The 22335-nt window shown below is 52.1% G+C and overlaps 1 protein-coding gene across 1 annotated transcript in view; it reads right to left on the bottom strand.

Moving 5' to 3' along the window:
* CACNA1D (calcium voltage-gated channel subunit alpha1 D) overlaps window positions 1-22335 on the bottom strand; it is a 323373-nt gene that overhangs the window by 8413 nt on the left and 292625 nt on the right. Inside the window, exons 39-43 of the mRNA XM_029243849.1 lie at window positions 20354-20484; window positions 7157-7273; window positions 6079-6446; window positions 4019-4168; window positions 2485-2654 (exon numbers count right to left, since the gene is read on the bottom strand). Of these exons, the coding sequence (XP_029099682.1) occupies window positions 2485-2654; window positions 4019-4168; window positions 6079-6446; window positions 7157-7273; window positions 20354-20484 (936 nt within the window). The remainder of the gene's footprint in view (window positions 1-2484; window positions 2655-4018; window positions 4169-6078; window positions 6447-7156; window positions 7274-20353; window positions 20485-22335) is intronic.

The following is a 22335-nucleotide window of genomic DNA, read 5'->3' as shown; positions in this document are numbered from 1 at the left end:
GAGGAGCTAGAAGCAGCCAGAGGGTGGCTGTTCTGACCCTAGGCCCCGGTCCCTGCACGCGGTGGGGACACAGCATTCCGGGTCAAGTACACGACGTCATTCTAGAATCCCAGAGACGCTTGCTGACTGCCCCGTTTTCACCTTCCAGACATCCTGAGTGTCTCTGGGGGCTGGAGCATCCTGCTGGTGCTCCTGTGTTATGTTTACAATTCTGTTTGCTACCTGCCCTAATAGCTCAACCAGGTAATAAGCAGATCCTTTTGTGGGGAAAGGCCCAGCTTCCCTAGCCCTGAAGACAGAACAAACAAGAAAGGATACCTTGAACTTTAAAAAATGCAGTTGGCTGCCCTGTTAACAGCCACTTTGAATAGAGGCTTATAAACAGGTCGAGTGATGACAAGATGATCCAGAACTTGTGGCTTCACAGGGCACCAGGCCCGGGAGATCAGTCTGAATTCTGGGCCCCGAGCACCGGCCAGAGGCCTCCCCAGGACACCTCCCCTCAGGCGCTGCCGCTGTGGAGCTGCCTCGGCAGCCTTACTGGTGGCCTGCGAGGCAGCGCTGAGTCACCTCAACAGTCCTTTTTGAACTCTGCTTTCTAAGCTCACGGGGCATTTCTTATGCCCCGGCAACACTCCACACTCCCCTAATTCCTGCACTGGAAAACTGCAGGGACCTGCCTGGGGAGGCCCCCGGCATCCTGGGACCGCACACGAAGCTGCAGAGCCCGTTCTCTGGGGGCCAGGCTCCAAAAGCGCACGGAGACCAGACCGAGCCCTTGCCGGCCACTGCCCACCAGGGAGGGACCAGACAGACAACGAGCCCTGTTTCGCGGGCCCGACGCACACCGTGGGGCCTGCTGGGCCTCCTCGTCCAGTTGCCGACATGGGACACGGGCACCTGCCATCCGCATCAGACAGCCTTCCCACCACGCGCCACGCGGGACCGAACTTAAGTGTTCTAAGAGGAGGACGGGCCTCCCTGGTCAGCACCACCTCTCGGACCCTCCTAGGGTCAGATGGTGGTGCCAGAGGATGGAGCCAGGAAAGGAAAACTACCACCGCTGTCATTCAGGCAGCACCTTTCAGTTTTGAAAGTGGATCCTCTCTTTTGCTCTGCACCACCGTCTCTAATGGGGGAAGTAACCCCACTGTGGCTGAGAAGACAGGGGCTCCGTGCTCTCCCTGCCTGAGGTCTGAAGGGATGGGCAGCAAAGCAAATAAGATGCATTTAATTTCTTCACCCTTAAAAATAAAGAGGGCAGCCACTCTTGCCCGCTCAGGGTCCTTGATTCACAGAGGCGGTGCCCACGTATGGTGATTATCATGGCCACCAAAGGGAGAAAGGGGGGGGTCACAGGAGGGCAGTGGAACTCACAGGGCCAGGGGCCTCTGTCCAGCCTCGCCTGCATGTGCGTCACCTGGTACTGATGGACCCCTGAGCTGCTCTGTTTAGCAGCTTCCGTTTGGGGCTGTGAAATTAAATATTAACCACGGAAATGGGTCTGACTACACTTCCCAGCAGGGCTATGACAGCTGGAGAGAGACAGGACCTGGGTGCCACCCAACTGCACTTGTTGCTGTGCACTAGACGGCAGACTCAGAGCCGCTGTGTCTTGGTTAGTTTTGGTTACTGATTAGAGTCCTACCCCAAAGTACGCCTCATTCTTCAGAAACGCCAGAAGTGGACATTCTTTAACCAGCATCAAAATGTCCACGTGTCCAAAATCAAACTACCCAGCCAGGAACTGGCAGGGGCCACTGCTCTGTTTCCTTCCCCGGCTCAAGTTCCTCACTGGGGGTGACCCAGATCTCCTGGTGGCACCACTGATGCCATCCGCACACGAAAACCAGGTCAGGGAGCAGCCAGCCCCTGCCCCTTCTCTGCAGGACGGGATTCCTTGGCCCCAGGGTGAGGTGCCTACCCTAGAGGTCACCACCAAGGCCACAACCTACCATGAGCAGAGAGCACTGGCAGACCAAGGCAAAGGTGGGGGAGAGGAGGAAGGATGGATACCAAGAACCCCCAGGTGCTCCTCAGAGGCATAGGCCTTGGTAAGAGGCCTGGGCTCAAGTCCACTCTGTGCGTGGGCCCATCCTCCGCCCTCTAAGGGGTCACTGCCCCATCTAGGGAGTGGGCTTATCAACGCCATGGTGCATGTCTTGCCTACCTGTCAGGGCAGATCCCAAGCTCAAAGGCAGCGATGAGGCGCACAGAAAACCCCCCGTCAGGTGCTACATACCGTGCAACTGTGGGGCCTCACACTGTCTCTCTCTGTTCTCAGCAGGAAGCGCTTTAAGCCCTACCACGTGGCACACAGATGGGAAAGAAAGCCAACAGCATCTCCAACTAGGGGGCTGGTCTCGAGGACTGGAGGCCCCCAACATGGCAGGACCACGTCCGTCACCACCCCCGGGCTGGGGCAGGGGGAGAGGCACACTGTTCTCTGTGAGCCTTGCTCCCAAACAAAAAATCTGGCCTCACATGTTGGGGTGGGAGGGAGCAGGCGTCTCCTTGGAGACCTCCGGGAATCATAGCAAACAGGTGAGTCGTCATCCTCCGAGAAGCTTTGGGGGTGATGGTAGCCTCGAGGCCGCTCGAAGTCCAAGCTGCTGCCTGGGTATCGGGTATAGTAGCCACAGCTGTAGCTCTGCCTGGTGATCGAAAAGGCCAGAAGAGAGAGCAAGGGACACATGAGAGCCTAATTAACAAGCCCACGTCACAGTCCTCTCCCCACCGCCTTGGACACAGTAGAACAAGGCAGCCCTCAGCTCCATGGAAAATTCTAGTTGGAGGGCAAGGGCTGCCACAGGAAGGTTCAGGACGGCAGACCTGCGATGAGTGAGGTGCTGGTGTTTTCCCTCCCTGGGGCAGCCTCAGGCCCCGGTCAGATGTGGACCGCCGATGCCCTGCAAGCTTGACTATCACCTGCTCGCTTCTTCCCGAGGGTCTGCCCTTGGCCGGGTGCTGAGCGGGGCGCCTGGGACGTGAAGATGCATGAAGCGCGGTCAAGGAGCTTAGCAAATACCTCATGCACGTGGAATTCTAACGCAGGCTGGCGAAGGTGGGCGCGGGAAGAGAGGGGCTCAGGGTGGGGCTCCGTGGGTTCTCGGGGCAGGGGTGGGGGCGGCATTTCAATTCCAGTCAGAGGAGGAGCAGGCCCTTGAAGGGAAGGTGGGATTAGGTGAGCACAGGTGGGGAAAGGGCATCCAAGGGGTGGTCGTGGTGTGAGCAAAGGCCCTGAAGACGGAAAGTCAGAATGCAGCTGGCTCAGAACCAGTGGCTGCAAGTCAGGCATCCAGGGAGGCCTGCGGAAGGCCGTGGCGCAGAGCAGGGTGAGGGAGGCTCGGCTGCGGCTGGCCTGAAAGACGAGGCTGAGGTTTAACAACATCTCAGACACCAGAAGTGACCTCACCACAGAACCACGTCCACTTCAATGGGCCACCGGTCACAGTGGGATGCAGTTTACAGAGAAGAGGGTGGGAGGTGGCCTTTGTCCCCTTGCACTGCCTGCTACCTGTCCTAAAGCAAAGTGTCCACTTTAACCTCATACCTGCCTTCTTCAGGACAGGAGCCTAGAGAGGCACATCTGCTGAGTGGTGCCACTCTGACCTCTTGTCCCCTCACCTCTAGGAGAGACCTCCTGATGGGAGTGCTGTCCATTAAGACCGACCAAGCTCTGGGCCGACGAGCCGCTACACAGCGAGAACCCCCAGCCCAGAGCGCTCAGCGTTCAGCAAAGGCTCTCATTTCTAGAGCCTATACTAAAGCCTCACGGGTGGGCCCCTGGTGGAAATAAGTCAACAGGCCTGAAAAAACAGCCTCCACTCTGCCTCTCTCCAGTCCTATTTCTCCTGCCCCGACTTCTCCTGTGGCCTAGAGGCTGTGCTCCCACTTTGCTTCCCAGGACAGTCCCAAGGGCAGCAGCAGGTGGCCCGTGGCTTCGTGAGCAGGCGCGGCCCCAGGGCCAGGAGACAGCAAGGCCTCCTAAGGTCATCCCGAGCCACAGAGCCCTCACCTGCTCCCGGTGGGCGAGCTGTCGTCCTCATAGCACTCCTCACTGCTGAAGTACTCCTGTTCCCCCAAGCAGCAGGGGTCCCTGAAGTAGCCGTGTATCTCTGGGTCTTCCCGGCAAATAGTTGGGAACTGCTCGTCTCCTGAGTCAGCCCTGCAGTTGGGAGAGAGGGGCCTGAGCGGCTGGGCGGGCGGCAGACTGCTCCTCCAGCGGTGCCTCGGCGGTGGCCACGGCAGCCCTGCCCGAGGTGCTCTGGCATCTCCCTGGGTGCTCCTGCCTCAAGTGGGGCTGGATCGTTGATGCCTCTGGCAACGGTGCTGTGTGTGTGTGTGTCTATGTGTGTGCGCACACACGTACCAGGAAGGGGTTTCTCCCCTAGTGCCTTGATGATGCTAGTGCCACACCGCTACCCCCAGAGGCCTGAGAACCAAAAGAGTAGATGTAGTTTGGGAGTAGAGCAAGAAAATGGACCTAGAGACCTGCAGTGATGGGCTCCCAGGCCACCTGCTCGGATCCCTGTGCCTCCTTACCCCGGCCGAAGGTGCCCTCAGAGCCTGGGGCATCTGACCCAGGAAAGGTGACAGGATTTTTGAGTACAGGATCCCAGGGGAGGGAGACTCTCCAGGACAACGTCCACCACGTTTTCAAAGACAGCCCTGCCCCAGGACTGTCGTGAGGTCTCCCTGAAACCCAGATGTCCTGGCCTCGGCCCTCAGGGAAGCCGGCCAGGCTCTGTGGCATCACTGCTCTCCAAACAGAGGACTGTGCTTCCTCCAAGCTCTTCACTCTGTCCCACCCTCCTCCAGCTCAGGTAACTTCTAACTTGAGATCATGAAACCAGGACATCTGTCCTCCCTGTCCCCAACACCATGGCCGTCCCACCCACAGTCCAACTGGGTTCAACAAACAGGGAGCAGGGTATACTGCCCGTGGGTAGGGGGATGCCCAGGAGACAAAGGAGAAGGCCTGGCTCCTGGACTTCAGGAGGTGGGGGGGTCACGCTTTTACAAAGCCTCCACAAGAGGCCTGACCCCAGACAGCAGCACGACTGCCCAGCTCCACAGGCCGGGGGCTCTCCCAGCACCGCACTGAGGCCTGCGGGGCTATAGCTGTGGGCACGCTGCATGTGAACTTAGGTCCTTGGATGGTTAACACAGTCTGTGCAGATATGGATCTGAAAGCTCTGCGTCCACAGCCCTGGGCTATAATGCCCTGCACTAGGCTAGCTGGCTCCCAGGGCTTTCTCATCTCTCAGCACTCAGAGAGGCCATCTGGTCCCACTTAGAACACACAGTATTTAACACATAAATACAGGCAATGAGCACATACCTAATGTAAGTTTCATAATAGCGCGTTCTATCCAGGAAAGGCATAACACGGGAGGGAGGGAGAAGATAAAAGTTAAATATTTCTAGCAAAATTTAAAAAGCAAATATATCAAGCTACTCCCTAGAGCAGGGGTCGGCAAACTATGGTTCATGGGCTGAATACAGGCCGTCACCTGTTTTTGCATGGCCCACAAGCTACAGAGAGTTTTTATTCTTTTAAAGGACTGAAGCAAAATCAAAGGAAGAAAAATTATTTCATCGCACGTGAGCGCGTGAAGTTCACATTTCAGTGTCCACAAATAAAGGTTTATCGGGACACAGCTGCACCTGTACGCTTACATATGATTTATGGCTGGCCTCTTGCTAAGATAACAGAGGTGACTAGCTACAACAGAGAGTGTATGAGGCTCCAACCCTAAAATATTTACTCTCTGGCCCTTTACAGGAAAAGTCTGCCAGTCCCTAATTATGTGGTACAGTCGGGGAAGGTAGAGTTTGCAGTTGCTCCTGTGTTAAGGGGCATCGCGTAGAGCAGGATGCAGGGTGGCAGGTGGGTGGCCCTTTATCGTTTGGGTTCATCACATGGCCAGTTCCTGAAGAAGCTGTGACCTGGAGGCACTCACAGGTCCTAACACCAATGCCCGTAGGGAGCCTCCCACCTGTGCCAGAGACGGGAGAAGAACCTGCCTTGGGCTGACACTACATTACCAAGTGCAAACACATCTTAAACGTTACCTTTTAATACTGGACCTTCTTTGAGGCTCACGGCCATGCTTGTGGAAGGAATGATGCCCATTTTCAGACACATGCTCAAGGTTCCCAATGCTGGGCCGTTTTCCAGGGGCAGCTTTGGACATATTGGCATTATTGAGATTGGCATTTGTTGAGCTGGGAACTTGCTTTCCTATGGAATTATGGTTATGATGGTTATGACACACCGAATTTCCTGCTGGAGGAAACAGCGGTTTCTCAGTATCACTTGCAGGTGGAATTGAAGGCCTTTGGACATGCAGGGGACGGTGGGTGGTATTGGTCTGCTGAAGGGAATCTCTCCTATCACTATTAACATGATTGACATGGTTTCCAAGCAGGGCACCATTTCTCTGCAAAATAATGGGAGACAACACCAGGTAATTTAACAAATATTTGATGCAGGCTAGCTATGTTAGGTAATTTTTTTTCTACATGAAAAACAAATTCTAGGTAAGCTCCATAGAATCCCTGTAAAACAATCTGAGTGTCTCAGTGACCAGGGTGACTGTGTGTGTCAGCTGGTCCCCCTGAAATGAGGAAGGTTACCGATTCCTGAGCTGGGGAGCAAGCGCTCGGCTGTCATTCAAGTGCACTCTTCCGGTTGCTCCAAGGTGAGCTGACTTTCACCCAGCAGGGCTGTCGGCAGCCCCAGTGGCCGAGGTTGGGCGGCAGGCAGGTCTCTGGGCCGGGGGCTGGGAAGTGGAGGGCCCGCTGGCAGATCAAAGAGCCGGCCCGGGGAAGGAGGGGTAGGGAGGGCCAGCGGCTGCTAGAAGGACCCAGGATGCTCATCCACGCCGGCCAGTGGTCGTGACCAAGCTCCTCCGAAGTGGCCAGTGTGGGGCAGAGGAGCAAGCTCTGGGAAGGAGCAGGCCTGGCCCTAGAAGGGGTGCTGCTGAACGGGGAGGGTCTGCAGGGGGGAGGGCATGGTCCACAAGCCCCTCTAGGCCCTGGGGCTGGTGTGCATCCTCCAGGCTCTTTGGCAGATCGTTAACTGCCCCAACTGGACTCCTGCCCCGCTATTTCCAAGTGGCCAGTGTGTAGCTAGGCGTGGAATAATTACTTTGAACACATCTTCTTCTTCTTCGCCTTTTGTTTCCTCCGGCTCGTCATCTTGCAAATCACATGAGATAGCACGCCGGATTTCTGGCCCAATGTCGTGCAGTGTCCTTAATCCCGCCTAGATCAATGAAAATGGCAAAACAGGTTAGACAACACGGGTGGCCTGGGCCCAGCCTGGGTCCTGGCTTTGCTCCTGCCTGATTCAGTTGTGGGAGGGGAAGGTTTCTCCAAAGGACAGTCCAGGGAACTGACCACTTGTTTGAATGTAACTGATGGTGTCCCTGCAGCCTCAGGGATGGAGGGTGTGGTCAGGAGTTCAAGATGGTCCTGGGCTAGGATGCTTGAGGCCAGTGACCGCCTTTTCAAGTACCCCCACTCGCAGGGAACAGTGCTTGCTTACTAGTACTAGGGTCTGCCATGGCCAAGAGCCCAGGCCCATGTCTAAGTGACTGTCTACAGAAGGATGGCCTGCAGAGCGCCATCTCCCGGAGCCTCGGACGGGGTGAGGAGCACGGCGCGGCTGTTTTACAGAGAGGGTGGCACGCGCTCGCTGGCTGTGTCCAGGATGAGAAGCCTAGTGCAGGTGCCAGAGGGCCAGCAGACCAGGCAGCCAACTGGGCCACTGCTTCTGCTTCAAAGCCATGGGAACGAGGGCAGGACACAACACACTGCAGCCACCAGCACACTCAGGACCAGAACGCGATGGACAGACACGCACAGACCTGGGCTGCCGTGCAGGGCCAGGCTCCATGGCCATCTGTTGGCACCTGGGCCTGCAGCCTGTGCTCAGGTGGAGAACTCGCCAATGGTTGGGTCATCCTCTTGAAGACCACAACACACTGAAAGGGGCTCCAGCCTCTGGAGGCAGCGCCAGACCTGCCAGGTGACCCCTTCAGGCCCCTCACGGACGTTCTGCATTTCCCCGAGGCCCTCACGGCCGGCCTTCCTCACCCTGGGCCCCGGGTTCCAGTGGGACAGGGCCTGGGAGAAGCCCTCCCATTGTACTTAATTTCTCTAGGGAAATATTTGAGATGCTTATGGACTACCTATGGGGGAGGGGTGGTTGCTGGCTCTGAGAAAATTATGATGTTTTGAACAACAATTTGAAGAAAAATGGCGCGCTAACAGGGAGAGTGCAGTTACTCTATCCTTGGACACAAAAAGACTGGCATCGGAAAGAGGCATTCCCTCCCCGTCCCCGGTCTAAGGTCACCCGTCCTGTACCCGGGTGGTACCCCCTCACCTGCCGGCCATCTGTCTGCACCTCAGTAGCCACTAAAGGTGTGGAGAACATCTGAGGCACTGGCTGTGCGGGTCTCCATCTGCAGCTAACACCCCCCAGTGTGAGGGGGGGGACCACTTCCCTGTCCTTCCTCCACAAGCCCCGGCAGCGGGTGGTACAGGGCACAGACAAAGCATGATGACCACGTTTGAGACACGCCCGGCAGTGGAGGGGGTGGGAGGGAGGGGAGGAGGGGAGGAGGGGAGGGCGGCCCCCATCTTGCCAGATCCGGCAGGACCGAGCCCACGAGTGTGGGAACGCTCAGACCGGTCTTCTGCAGTCATATGGAACCGTCCAAGAGGCTCTCGTGAAAATGGCTTCGTTCGTAATAGCCCTCAGCCTACGAGAGGATCCTTTTAAAGATGGCACACCAGGCTGCGTCTGGTTTGAACCATTCTTTGCATACAGGAGCCCCAGACCTTTCCATTTTATGAACTGTGGGGGTGAACGAGCTGCCTGGAGTCAAAGCCTTAAGGTTCCCGGCTAAGAAGGCTGTGGTCTCGCAGGGGAAGGACACACGTGTCCCAGGGCCAAAGCCAGAACAGTTTGTGCTGTGGGCAGTGAGGCTGCCTCTCACTCACCTGTCCCTCTGCTCACAGGCAGCAGACACACGCACTCAGACGTGCACACACGTACACCTACAAGCACACACATGTACACGCATACACACACACACACACGCTCACTCTTTTCCTCTCTCAGGACCCCGCTTCCGGCACATCTGAGCCTGGGAAATCATCTGTCTTAGAGGCAGACCCACACCATTCTCAGGGAAACATCAGGAAGGCAACTCTAATGCCAAGTGGATGAAAAGCTCTTGCACAGCAGAGCTGCAGGCCTGGGCAGCAAGGTTGAGCCCAGTAGTACTGAACAGCCTGCAATTCATCCAGGCAGTGTTCTGTAGGGCACAGTTATCAAGGGAAGATAAACGAAGCCAGAGTTTCACCATCTGATTTTGGATCACTGGAAAGAAAGAGCTGTTACATATCTGAGGCTCGCAAACAAGACACCAGGTTTGAGACACCCGCTGCTTCCGTTGCCACAAAACACACACAGGTGACAATGCACCGAGTCAACATCCCCAGGTAAATTATGTACCTTAATCCATGTCCCAAGGCAGTGTGGGCCAGGAAAACTCTGTTTAAATAACAACAGATAATCCTGTTCACTGTCATTCAACTGACTGGACTAGGTCTGATTAGAAGAAATAGAAAACTATTTATTTGGATAATTTTTAACATCATCCTCTGTTGACGGGTTGACATTTCACTGAAATACACGTATGACATAATTGCATAATAAAACCAAAAACTGTCTCCAGCATGTCTTCAATGATACACAAGATTAGGAGAGAGCAGTGAACAAACACAGGACAGAGAATTTGTTTGCAACATAAATCATGGAGGAAATTGAGAGGTGGCCCAAGAGGCCACGTCCAAAGACAAATAAGGACAACATATTTATTAAAGAGACATCAAAGGAGGAGAGAAAGCATCACTCTTCCCAGACAGGAGAGCAGAGGCTCAGAAATCATGATTATATTTTGCTTTGCTCCACGCAGGAAGGAACACACCTCCTAAGAGTCCGAGACTGACTGTACTCTTTCACAGGGGATCCGAGGAAGGACAGACGGGGAGGGAGGGGGGAGGTACTATGGGGAGTAGGGGTGTCTGCCAGGCTTGGGAATGAGGGAAACAGATGTTCCCAAACTTGAATTGAAACGAAGCTTAAGCACAGCACCCTGAATTTATTACATATCACAGAACATGATAATGAAAAATTTTCTAGCACACACATATCAAGCTAAAAGGTAGCTTAGGCTGCTCCAAAAATTCCATAGGCACAAGTTCCAGTTCCCAAAGGGCAGAAGTCTATCTTAAACCCTTGAAAAAATGACTTTTTTCCACAGCCCTTAAAAAAAAAAAAAAGAACATTTTTTTCTGGAAATAAACACTTTACAATCAGTAAAATTATCTATTCTTTCATATGTCATATCTGTGTCTACCCCTATCAGCAAAATACTATTTTAATTTGAAATGTGGTCATTAGCATTTAAACCAACACAATTAAAGCCATATAAAGTCATTCCATTAACATCACAGTAGAATTATGGTTTTGAATAAACACAGAATTTCTATAAAATATAAACATTATTGATTTGTTTTAAGATGTCCAATCATATAAAAAACAGAATCAAGCCTAGTTTCTGGTTGATTTTTAAATGCTAGATGCTCTCATAAATATTTTTGTTAAAAAAAGAAATGTTGGCGCTTTGCCTGTAGACCGCTGCTTTAAATTTTAGACACCATTTAATTGGAATTTTATAGATATTTACTCTAGTGAATGATTAAGTCACCAAAAAAAAAAAAAAAAACCCAAACTATAAAATCTCTGTAAATATTTCTGAAGCAATAGCATAAATGTATGATATTTTAACCTCAAGTAGGAACATTCATTTACCTTCCTTACTCTTGCCCACTTTCAGGGTTAAGTTTTTCCTACCTGGTGCATCTGAAATGCTTTCACTGCCTGTCTCCCTAAGCTAGCGCCATCACTCACACCAGTCGTCTGCCAGCTCTCAGCACGTAGAAACGCCCAGGAACCCCTCCTGAACCTACACTGTAACAGTGCAGATAAGAGATGTGAGTCTCCAGTCGGGACTGGGCCAGGCCATCCATCTTCGGGTATGAGTGCCAGGCTTTCAGGCTCCAGCCAAAGAGCAGAGCCCGGTCTCTATCACAGGCAGGTCTCCCGCAGCCAAGGCCGGCCCTGCTCGGTCATCTCGTTAAAGGCGAGTTCTGGTTAACCCTTTAGCAGGCTTCTGCCCCTACCCAATTAGAAGGGATCATTTTAGACTAGCTCCCTCGGCACAAAGAACTGGAGATTAAATTCTCACAGCATACACCTGTTTATCTGTAAGCCATCCCACCTCCCCTGCATCCCCACATGCACACACAGGCACACCCCTTCTTTTGTCATTGCTCTCCACCAGGGAAAATGTGATGGTGTGGCCTCTGCATCCATTATGAACAGTCCTCGAGTTATATATAAACATAAAGAGCTAGAATTACGCGGAAGGCACGCCCCCCGTGAGTCATGCACAGTGATTCCGACCCTCCCTGCAAAGTCAGCTGTAACATTACCAGGTAAGTTACCCTGGGGGTGGCACTCAGCTGTGTACATGGAGTTTGTTACCTTCATTTTGAAAGATAAAGGGAAGTTTAAAAAAATTACCTAAAGTGATCTATGACATTTCCCTGCGACTTAAAAAAAATTATCTAAAGCAATCTGTGACATTTCTTCTGATCTGACAGAGCTATCTGTTTTAGTTCCACCTTAATTCTTGGTTGTAGTTTTAAAACCAGCATTGGAGAAATGCTTGCCAGTTTCCTGATAACAGAGAGAGTTTTACTTAAAATGTGGGCTTAGCAGAAGTCACAAATCGAGACCTATTCTGCTAGCATCTTTGTCACTGCACTGTAACATACTTTATCCCACTACATCTTGGGAGGGCGGGCCGGGGAGGGGAGAGCCAAGATTATTCCCATTTGGTTAAGTGACCTGCCCACACTAGTGATGGCTCAGCTAGGGATCGCGACGCGCAGTTCTGCTGTTCCAATGACACCATGCCGCCCCACCTTTTTGGGTCTACGGGGAAGAGTGCCAGGATCCAGTTCCCACCATGCGCTCACTCATGACTGCAACCCCACATGACTGTGGCTGCCACTCAATCAAGGTGAAACTTCTTACGACTAACTCAGCAGCACTCGTGTATCACGGCAATGACAGAAATCAGCAGGTATCGCGAAAACGGGTCCTACACTCAGCACATATCCTTGTCTCCGCCGTGCCACTCTCAGGAGCTGAGATCCTTACAGACACTTCTCTCTCACACGAACTCACACCACCATTCCTCCAGATCAGCCCCGGCAGTGAGACATGGCCTGTGCGCTACAACTCTCAGGCTGAATGCGGGCTGGATGCTGGGGGCCCAGGCAGCTCCGTGTACAGGTGAGTGGGCTGGGATTTGGGACGGGCCTGGGAGTTAGGGGACAGTTCAAGGTAGGGGCAGGAGATCGGAAAAAGGCTCCAGCACCCTTTTCCTTTAGGGGGGGATATGAGATCAATCCCCCAGAGCAGCAGTTCTCAAAGTGTGGCCCAAGGACCCTGGGGCCCTCTGAGACACCTTAAAGGGTCCAAGAGGTCATTGTGTTTTGCATAACAAGACAAGGATGCTCTCGGCCTTGTACGCTCTCATCCTCTCCTGAGAGCACAGTGGGGTTTTTCAAAGGCTGCATAAACCTTGGGGATCTCATCTCTCTGGCATCTTTGTGCTTGCATAGTCTGCGTTTTAAAAATCTCTGCTTTAATTCCTAATGTAGTAAATATTGATACATAAGGGTCCTCAATAATTCTTAAGAGCATAAAAGGTTCCTGAGACCAAAAAGTTGTAGAACTTGATGATAACCTGCCCTCAGACAGGCAACACCATCTTTTCCTGGAGCTGGGCTCTTCCCCCATCCAGGATTCCTGTGATCTCCCCCGACCTTTCTCTACGTTGGGAAGAAACATCCTTCTCGTGGCTTCTCTGAGTTAGCCTTTGGCATGGGTTGCCTTCACTGTGCCTTAGAACGATGTGCCCTCCCATTACCCCAGATAGCCACCTCTCTCAGGGCTACGGTGTGCCAGGGAGAACTAATTCGTGCAGGTACCTACCCAACCAAGGAACCATGAGTGTTCGCAAGCTCCTGCCAGTGGATAACCAAATCGTGATACATTTGGGCTAAAGAGGGCTACTAGGTGGGTGTTAGTCAATAGCATGCCACAGTAATTAAGACCTTTTGCGATGACATAATGTTAACTTTCCTTATTTTCAGTAATTCTATCGTCTCAAAGACTTTTGAAAATAATAATTACTATTCTTAGAGAGGAACGATCTCCGGCCTTTAAGAGTAGAGAATCCAGTACCCAATAATCCTGTGGATCAACTGAATTTTTAATTAGGTCACACCATAGAATAAGCTATTGAAGAAGATCCTGAGGCCCGATCCTACATCTGTGTCCCTGCGATGGATCCTGGCCTGCATTGTGTCTTCCATCCAGGAGCTTAAGAGTTTAGCACCATGGATTCTGGTGTTGGGCACCGAGTTTGCTGCGTCTGTCAATCTGACATATTAAACATGACTTGTCTCTTACAACTTTTCTACGTTTAAAGCTATACTCTTCTTTTAAGGTCTTAGGGAAAAGGACAGAGGTATCTGCAGTTTGACTGTGAACCAGGTTCCAGGGAAGCCTTGTTTCCCTTTCGAGCGAGGCAGGAGGTGGCCCCGACAACTTCTGGCTGTCCTTCACCAACTGGTCTCAGCCACCAGCCACCACCAGGGCCGTCACTCAGCACACAGCCAGGCCCACGTGGGGCAAGATTCTCACGTTCCATTTAGACCGTTCCGTAAATCCCACCTAGAAAGTCACTGTTTTCCAGTTTCTACGTATTTGGAAGGACTGTGCAGAAAGGCATGTGGAGACACCAGCCACATGGATTGCTTAGAGCTGTTCTGCTGAGGCTCCGGTGTATAGAGGCTTAGATCTAGAAGACAGATGGTCACTGTGGGCCTCTGAGATGGGGTGACACAGACAGGGGGCGGGGGTGAGCACATACACTCCCTTTAGTATTTAATAAACGACATCAGGGTCGGTCAGGGACAGAGGGATCGTTTGTGATGGTGGATAAACTCCTTACCTGTGCCCATAGAGCTGACCAGCTTCTTTTTCAGGGATGATACACCACATACTTAATAACTGGTTTATCCCGGGCACTACCCAGTCAGAGCAGAGGTGGGCCTTCAGACCAGAATAGGCTCCCAGAGGTCCCTGCTACACCAGGCATTCGCCCTTTAGTTACTGAATCACAGAGGGGTTTGGTGCAGGGCTGGGATGTTAGCAGGGGGTGAGGAGACTCAAAGTGCTGGGGGCCACAGCTGTCAACTAGCAGGTGCAGCTGTGCTTCAACATTTTCACAGGGGTCACCCCCATGCCCACGTCACCACCCATGGTGCTGTGTGAAGAGGTCAACCCTGTTCTCTGTCCCCATGGACTCTGCTGTGAGAATCCAGAAACCCACCACGAGCTCCTAGACTTAAGACAGTCTGCACACATGGGAACAGAATTGGGGGCCAGGCCTGTTTCCCAAGTGGAACAGAGGTCACAGCACAGAAGGCGTCACTGGAGCAGCCCTCCAGGCTGGGAGGGAGCCTCTCAGTCACGCATAGGACGGGCCTGGGGGGCTTCTGCCAGCGCCACTCTTCCCACTGGCTACCCGGCCCCCACCCTGCCTGGTTGAGGGTGAGAACAGCCAGGAGCCGGGCTTCCCCACATCCTGGGCCTCTCCACGCCCTGCACACACGCGCACACGCACGCAGCCTCCAGTCTGCACAGGCCAGGGCTTGGAACCCTTCTCTTCTCTAGACATTTCAGGAGCTTCAAGGTTTTGCACTAAACTTCTGAATACCTCTGGGTATCTTGGGCTCAGCATCAGGTGTACTGACTCCTCAACTACTGCTTGGAAACAGCTGAGAATTTCAGAGGGGACCCCCCCCCCCCACCGCCCCGCCTCGAAGCAACTTCTTGTGCAAAAGAATCTACTTTTTGTAAGATGTGAGAAAACAACCTGAAGAGTTACTTCTGTTTACATCTTTATGCATTTCCTAGATATCTCAAAAAGGGGAGAATTCTCTTTCTCGATGGATCACTACAGAACAGAGAAGAGCTCAAAGAAAAACAAGAATTTCTTAAAGTTCTGGTGGTAAACAGGCATATGATATTATTATTGTTGTAGTCTTAATAATAAGCAATTATACGTTCAAAGTGCTTTACAATCACTTAGCTATTCCTCACAACAGCCCTGTGAGGTAGGTCGACATTATTACCCCCATTTTACAGATGGGGAAACTGAGGCACAGAGAGGTTAAGTGTCTTGCCCAAGGTCACACAGCAAGTGAACGCTGGAACTGGGACTAGAACCCAGGTTCCCTGACTCCCAGTGTCCTTGAAACTGGACCACACTGCTTCCAAAGAGGCATCCCCAGACTGGCTTTGAATTAAAGACGGACAATGTCGGATGAGGTTTGGGTGTGGTGGTATTTCCCGCGGACGCGTTAAGATGGAACCTGAGGTGTCGCCTGGGTTGGTTTGGGCATGCAGGTGTATGTGTTAGTTTAAATGGGGGTGTCTGAGCTTCCTGTCCTGTCCACATCTCCCTGCATCCTGCACTGGTCACTGCAGAGAGTGGAGCTGGATGGTCAGGAGGTCATGATGGACTGGCATATATAAAAGGAACTTTGTCAGCCCAGTGCCAAGGGGCCTGCCAGTCTTTGGTAGTTCAGGTAAACTAGGGATGCAGGACTTTGGAACGGAGTCAGCTGCCCACCTTACGCAGGTCTGCTTAATCTTTTTATTAATTTTTTTTTTTTTTTTTTTACTGGCCAGCATCAGGAAGTTGTGTTCATTTCATTTCTCTGTGGGGCGGCTGCCCCCCTCCTTTGCTCTCTCTCACTCTTTCCCTTTCTCTGAGTCTCTGCTTGGAAGGGAAAACTGTTAAGCCTTGCTCGTTCCCTTTCATGAAAAGGAGTCACCACGAGCAGCATCCGTGACAGGAGACCACGGCTCCGCAGTTGAGCCACGGCCCTGCTTCCACCTTCCGGAGGAGTGCTTTGCTTGGAAGGGGTCTCTCTGGGGCCTTGGGTTTGCTTTTTCCTGCATTTCTCCCGAAATGCTGTTTCAGTAGAAATAAGCCCACTTGAGACTTTTCCCTTTCAAGGCCTTAGCCACAAACGCCTTCCGACTAACGAGCGTGGTGCTGTAGCTCAGGCAGAAAATTCTAAAGCATCCGTTCAAGCATCTGAAACAAACGAATCAGCCAGTGAAATCTCATCTGTTAGCATCTGTTCTTCCCTTAGAGGAAAAAAGAAAAAAAAAAGCCTTTTTACGGCTTTAGATGGAATCATGCTTTTAAAAAAAAGACAAAAATTTCTTGCTCATTTTTAGACTGAGGTGACTAGGTAACAGGTGTGGGGTATTCTACAGGCTCAATGTTTGTGGAGTATCCCATTCTCCTCTATCTTTATGACCGAGCCTCTCCGAGGGGGCCACATCAGGGACTGAGAGTCATTTGATTCCGGTCCACCACCCACATTTCTACTGGGCCACCTACACCACCACCTGCCAGCGGGGGCTCAGGCTTTCACGTTATAAAACCTAACCACCTAATTCTTTGTAAGCCGGAAATGACGGTCTCCTCCTTAAACCCAACTTCCAAACAGGTAAGAAAAAAAGAAAAGAAAAGAAAAATCTATCCCTCTCAAGTCCTCCTGTCCTGAAGATGGGCAGGCTCCCATCTGGGATGAGTGGGGAACAGTCTCCCCTCAGTCCACCGGAGTGTCTTTTGCAAAAAGGAAATCCTCGAACGTTGAAAGAAAAAGAAATGAACAAAACTTTCCCCACTCTGGGGTCTTTTTTCTTTTTCTAATCCGTGAAATACTGGACTAACGAGTGTCTGTATACTGCAGTCCTCATCGGGAAGACCTGAGGAGGCATTACTATTTGCTGGGAAGGGGACAGAGTTTTCGTGGCTGCAGAGCTGCGTTCCTTTATTTACTTGCTCCTTGTGGAAATTTGCAGGTCACTGGGATGCAGCAACAATGGATGAAGAGCAAAGGCCGAGTCAAACTAAAGTGAATATGGCACGTAGGGGATGAGTGAGAGGAAAAAAAAAAAAAAAGCCTGATGCAGCTTCTCTCTGATTCCCTCTGGAGAGGGGCTGGAGAGAAGGCTGGCTTTAATGATGAAGATGGATGGGCGGATGGAAACTGCACACTCATTCAGACCACAGAGGCCAGAGGACACCAGGTGCCAAGCTCCTACCCACACGTGGATCCAAGAGGTCCTCAAGCCACCCCCCTTCATGTAGAAGGGGCCCTGCAGTTGGTCTGAACAGAGGAAGACCAGATGGAGCCCACAGAGTTGATAACCAGAGTGCATCTGTGCGCCCTCCGACACCATTCCAATGCGGGAGGGGGGGAGGGGGGGGACAGAGCACGTGGACCAGCTCTGATCCTGCTCAGACAGACCGCACCCTACACCGCACAAGCACGCGCTGGCCTACGTCTTGACTCCTGTGCTCACCTGACACCCACACTCCATTTTTCACTAGTAATTGGGCTTTCAGCCTCCTGGCGCCCCTGGCACAGGGAGGAGCAATTCATCCCACTTCTCGACAGGCCGCGCCCACCTTGGGGAGCTTTCTTGAGGATCTGTGTAGTCATCCTAGTGCCATGGTTGATCCGTTTCTCCTCCCACTGCCATCTGACTCCGCTTCCCTAACTGCCACATCGTCACGTAATATTTCCTCAATGCAGAAAGGAAGTGCCTCGTCGTGCTAATTAAATGAAGAGTGACAAATCACATTTGAAGCCCCTTCTAGAGCACAGGAGACCAAACATGTAACGAGAGCTATCCTTCAAGGAAACAAAAATTTTCTGTTTTTAATGTTTGCTGCAGAATCGAATGCATTTTCAGAACGTATCTGTCAAGATTATGAACACAACTTAATTTCCTAGGCCGGGTACTCAACATAAATTATAGTCACAGCCTCAACTCCCAATGGAACCGTGTGGAAATGTGTTGATATTGGCATCTAACCGGAGATATTTTAATTTCACCAAGGAAAGGATACTTTCTGTAAACAACGAAACGAAAAAATGTCCAGGGGCAAAACATTATTGTGACACGATGTAACAGAGTCTTTTTAACCCATGATGTATACATGTAGCTTCGGCATCATTTGAACCCACCCAGGAAATGTGATTATTAATTACGTAGCCATGTGTTGTTGTTCAGGTTTTTAAAACATCCAAACACTATATCCAGCCACCAGGGCAAGCCCTGAAGCCATCTAATTGGGAAGCCTTGGGGGCTCAGCAAAGGTATAAGCCTGTATCCAGATGGTCATCATACATGCCTTCCGCAGAAAACAGAAGGCTCTCAGCGCAGCGCTACCTTGCTTACTGCGAACTGCGACACAGCCATCCACGAAAGAGTATGTTTCCCCTCCAGAAAAGTCATCAAGCCCCAAGAACTAGAATCTGAGAACAGCAAGCAGTTCCCTACAAGGAGGGGGATCACGACACTCTGGAAGTTGGCCCCCTAGTCCTCCAGGCCCAGCGCTGCTTTAGGGAAAAGCCTGCAGAAACATGATCATCTCTCCCTGCCCTTGCACCCAGTTTGGCCACACCGCCCTCTAGAACGTATGGACCAGACCTGCTCAAAGTTTGCAAACACATCTTTTCAGTTTGCTTCTCTCTAAGGCTACTTGTGAGCTGCGATCAGGAGAAAGGCTGTCACTTTCGTAAACTGGATGGGTCAGAGGTGAAAACTTTACTCAAATTCTGCAGGCTGGGATGGCAATCAGCTACTCAAGCCTGTGATTCACTGAACTCCCTTTAGGAGATGTGATCAGAGGAAGAAAGATCAGAAATTGTCTTTGGTCAGATTCAGCATCCATCCTTCCCCACCCCACCCCCCCCAGCGCTGTCTGGGCAGAGCCCAGGTTGCATCATGAATCAACAGGTCACTGTCACACAAGGTCATCTCCTAACCCGCCATATGCACACACCCCACCCTCCTTCCTTCACGCATTCATTGTCATTCATGTTCATTCTCTCTCAGGGAGATCACAGACAAGCCTTCACTTTGGTAACTACCATCACTGAGAACACAAGACAATGCAGGGCATTTTCCCCCAGAAAAAAAGCAAAAGACTATTCCATGTTGAACCTTACCCATACCAACAAGGCCCAGTTTAAGACAAATGGTGATAACAGGGACATAAAAGGAAAACGTTATCTTATGCATAATGGACTCAACATGCTCCGGACAGCAGAGATGACAGGGCTTTTGACCAATTTGGACAGTTGTTTCTGACAGCTTGCCAACCTCTGTAGTTCCACTTTTGTAGTCCTTAGCATCTTTTCCTCATTCCTTCTCCACTCTGCTTTCTCAGTCACAGCACTCACAGACTTCCCTTCCTAGCCCCTCTCCGTGCAGGTCTCCACTGGGACTCCCTTTCCCCACACACCTGCTTCCCACCAGGGCTTTGGGCTTACCTAGGATTCTACACCCTTGAATGCATGGACCCTAGCTAGAACCAGAGGTTCCTGAAACCACATCCCCCCTCCAGGTGCCTGGGCGGGGCCCGGGCAGGTGAAGGGACCAGAGGCTGGCTGGGTCGAGAGAGAACAGCATTTGCACAGCAAGCCTCACGGCCATCAGGAGACGACACGCAGAGACAGACACACCGCACGCACACACACACGCACATACACACTCGCACACACACTCACACACGCACACATGCACTAGGAGGTGATGGATGTTACTGAGATGGACCGAAAACCAACAAGCAGTGGGGTAAGAAACAAACAGAAACAAAACAAAGCACTTGCGTTCAGATGGAAAGCTGTTTCGTGGGCGGCTAGGGCCCGAGCCCGAGGCTGGGGGAAGGTGGGTGCCTGCTCGGAGGACGCTGCCTTTGGAGAAGCCCTGGGGGAGACAAGGCATGAGGGCAGCTCTGGCTCCCCTCCCGCCAGGGATGTGCCTCGGCCACTGTCCTGGAGGCCCTGCCCCACGGGGCCGGGCCACAGTGGACGCGGATGCAGGGGCACGCCAGAGAAAGCAGGGAGGGGGAGGCACTTACCTGGTGGCCCAGAAATGGCTAGTCCACATTTGGGGGAGTGTGCAGTATCTCAGTTTAAACAAAATCCTGGTGGTACTGCTCAACCATGAATAGTCAGCTCTCTAGTATTTCAAATAAGCTCGTAAAATCGTTAGTGAAAAAGAGAAAAAGACAAAACAACAATTCACCTGTAGGGCAATTGTGCTGCTCTTCGCGGGGTATTTTCCCACCAGTCCTTGTTCTTTCCGTTTCTTGAATTTCCTAAAGTAGTCCTGTATCAGGAAAGTGGCATAGAACTTCCCCACGGTTACCTCATCATCTAAACGGAGAGACCAGACAGAGCTCTCCCGAATCAGCATATTTGCAGCAACAGCCTTAACACTCACTTCTGGCTGGGGCTGGGGGAAGGGCAAGACGGGGCACGAGGCACTGAGCTCTCGCTTAGGACACTGGGAGACTAAATCTAGCGAAAAGCAAGGTTGTGCAAAGCAGTTAAGGCTCAAAATTAGAGTCAGTTAAATAAACTGATGCTCAAAATTGCAGAAAATAATACACTTGTCATGAGTTTAATAGAGCAACATATTAGTAACACTATGAAGTGCCGCCTTGGTTACTGATTCAAAATAAAAATTACAAAACAAAAAAAGGCTTCATGGGTCATATTTTCACCCCTGCGCATAGGGATTTGCATGTGTAATTACCACGAACACCCAGGACAATTAACCATCCAAATCCCAATGCCTGGAGATAAAGATAGAGACCTCAGAAAGGTGACAGACAGGCTTGGAAGGAGAGGACATTTCTGAAAAGTGACTGCAGACCCAGATTTACATGTGCCCCCTTAATTCTCTGCCAATAGCCTCCACATGTCATTTCTTGGTTTGTAATTCAGAACTGCTTGTTTTCGATACTGCAAGTGACAGCTCCAACTAACCTCAAAGTTGAGCTGACTTATTTCTGCTTTGTTCAGAAACAACCCCATCGTGTGTGGCTGGGGAGCTGGAACTCTGCCGAGCGTGATTAAAGGTGATGCATGAGGCAGAATAGGGGCTCTGGCTGTCTCCTGGGAAACCACCCCGGCAGTGGCTGTGTGCCCGGGGGTCTCCACAAGGCCTGCTCACCCCCACATCTGTCCAGGGCCCCCAGGGGCTACTGACCACGGTTCGCAGAGGCTGGGAGGAGGAACGGCTGCTGCCCTCAGGCTTTAGCACAGCTACACTTGTGGCCAGGCTGCCCTCGCAACTTACGTGCCATCTTGGGTAAGGAGCTCGGCCTCTCTGGGCTTGCGTTCTCACCCGTAAACAGGCCTAAGCCTCTCGGAGGAGGAGCTGTGAGGATTACGGGAGAAGAGGCCCCCCGCAGAGCACTCTGGGTGGTCCTAAGTGCCAGGGGGCGGGGGATGGTGAGCCAGCAGAGTCACCGTTATTTTACAAACTGCCAACAGTGGCATCCACTGAAATGGATCATAGAGCATGATGGGGTGGGGGACCCTCCTGGGTGGGGTGCATCCTGTGGCCGTGAGGGGGGTATCCCTGTCTGGACACTGCTGGGCCATTCTGGGCTTCCCACGGCCCCCAGCTTCCTTGTCAGAAGCTACTCAGTGTTACAGTGTGAGAAGACGCCTGGCGGTGGTCAGCCTTGAGAAGTGTGTTGCATTCCTTCTAAACCCGAGCCCGGCAAGTCTGGGAACGGTGTAGGGGCCACCAAAGTGAACCTAGGGCTTTGGGTAGATGTGAAACCAGGTCCCTCATCAGTCTCGGGCTGGTCCAAATGGTCTAACAACGCACTGTCCAGAGGCAGGAAGGCGAGAGGGGAGTGGACAGAGGTTCCATGACTTGCCCCAGGCCAGGTGAGTTGGGATGTGGGACCCCTGGGCCTGGGCTCTCCTTCTTTACCCCACCACCTCCCTGCTCCACCACAAGGGCCACCTGCTCCTTTGGGGCCACCTCTCCCAGAGTACAAGTCTACCTCCCCACCGGGCTACATGCAGGAGGTGGACCGACTGCGGCCTGAGAATCCCAGGGGCAGCCAGCCTCTGCCGGCCAGGGTTTCCAGTCTTCTCTGTGGGCTCCCACAAAAAACACTGGCTGTACTCACAGAAGGCCCATCTCATCCCATGCTGGGATGCTTCCAGCAAAAGCAGGCCTAACCTTTCTCTCCCTTCCACCTG

The sequence above is a fragment of the Monodon monoceros genome, unplaced genomic scaffold, assembly GCF_005190385.1.
Source record: "Monodon monoceros isolate NGI ecotype Baffin Bay Population unplaced genomic scaffold, NGI_Narwhal_1 Super_Scaffold_3, whole genome shotgun sequence".
NCBI classification, from domain to species: Eukaryota; Metazoa; Chordata; class Mammalia; order Artiodactyla; family Monodontidae; genus Monodon; species Monodon monoceros.
The sequence above is the reverse complement of the archived record's forward strand: the minus strand, read 5'-3'. Positions and strand labels throughout refer to the sequence as shown.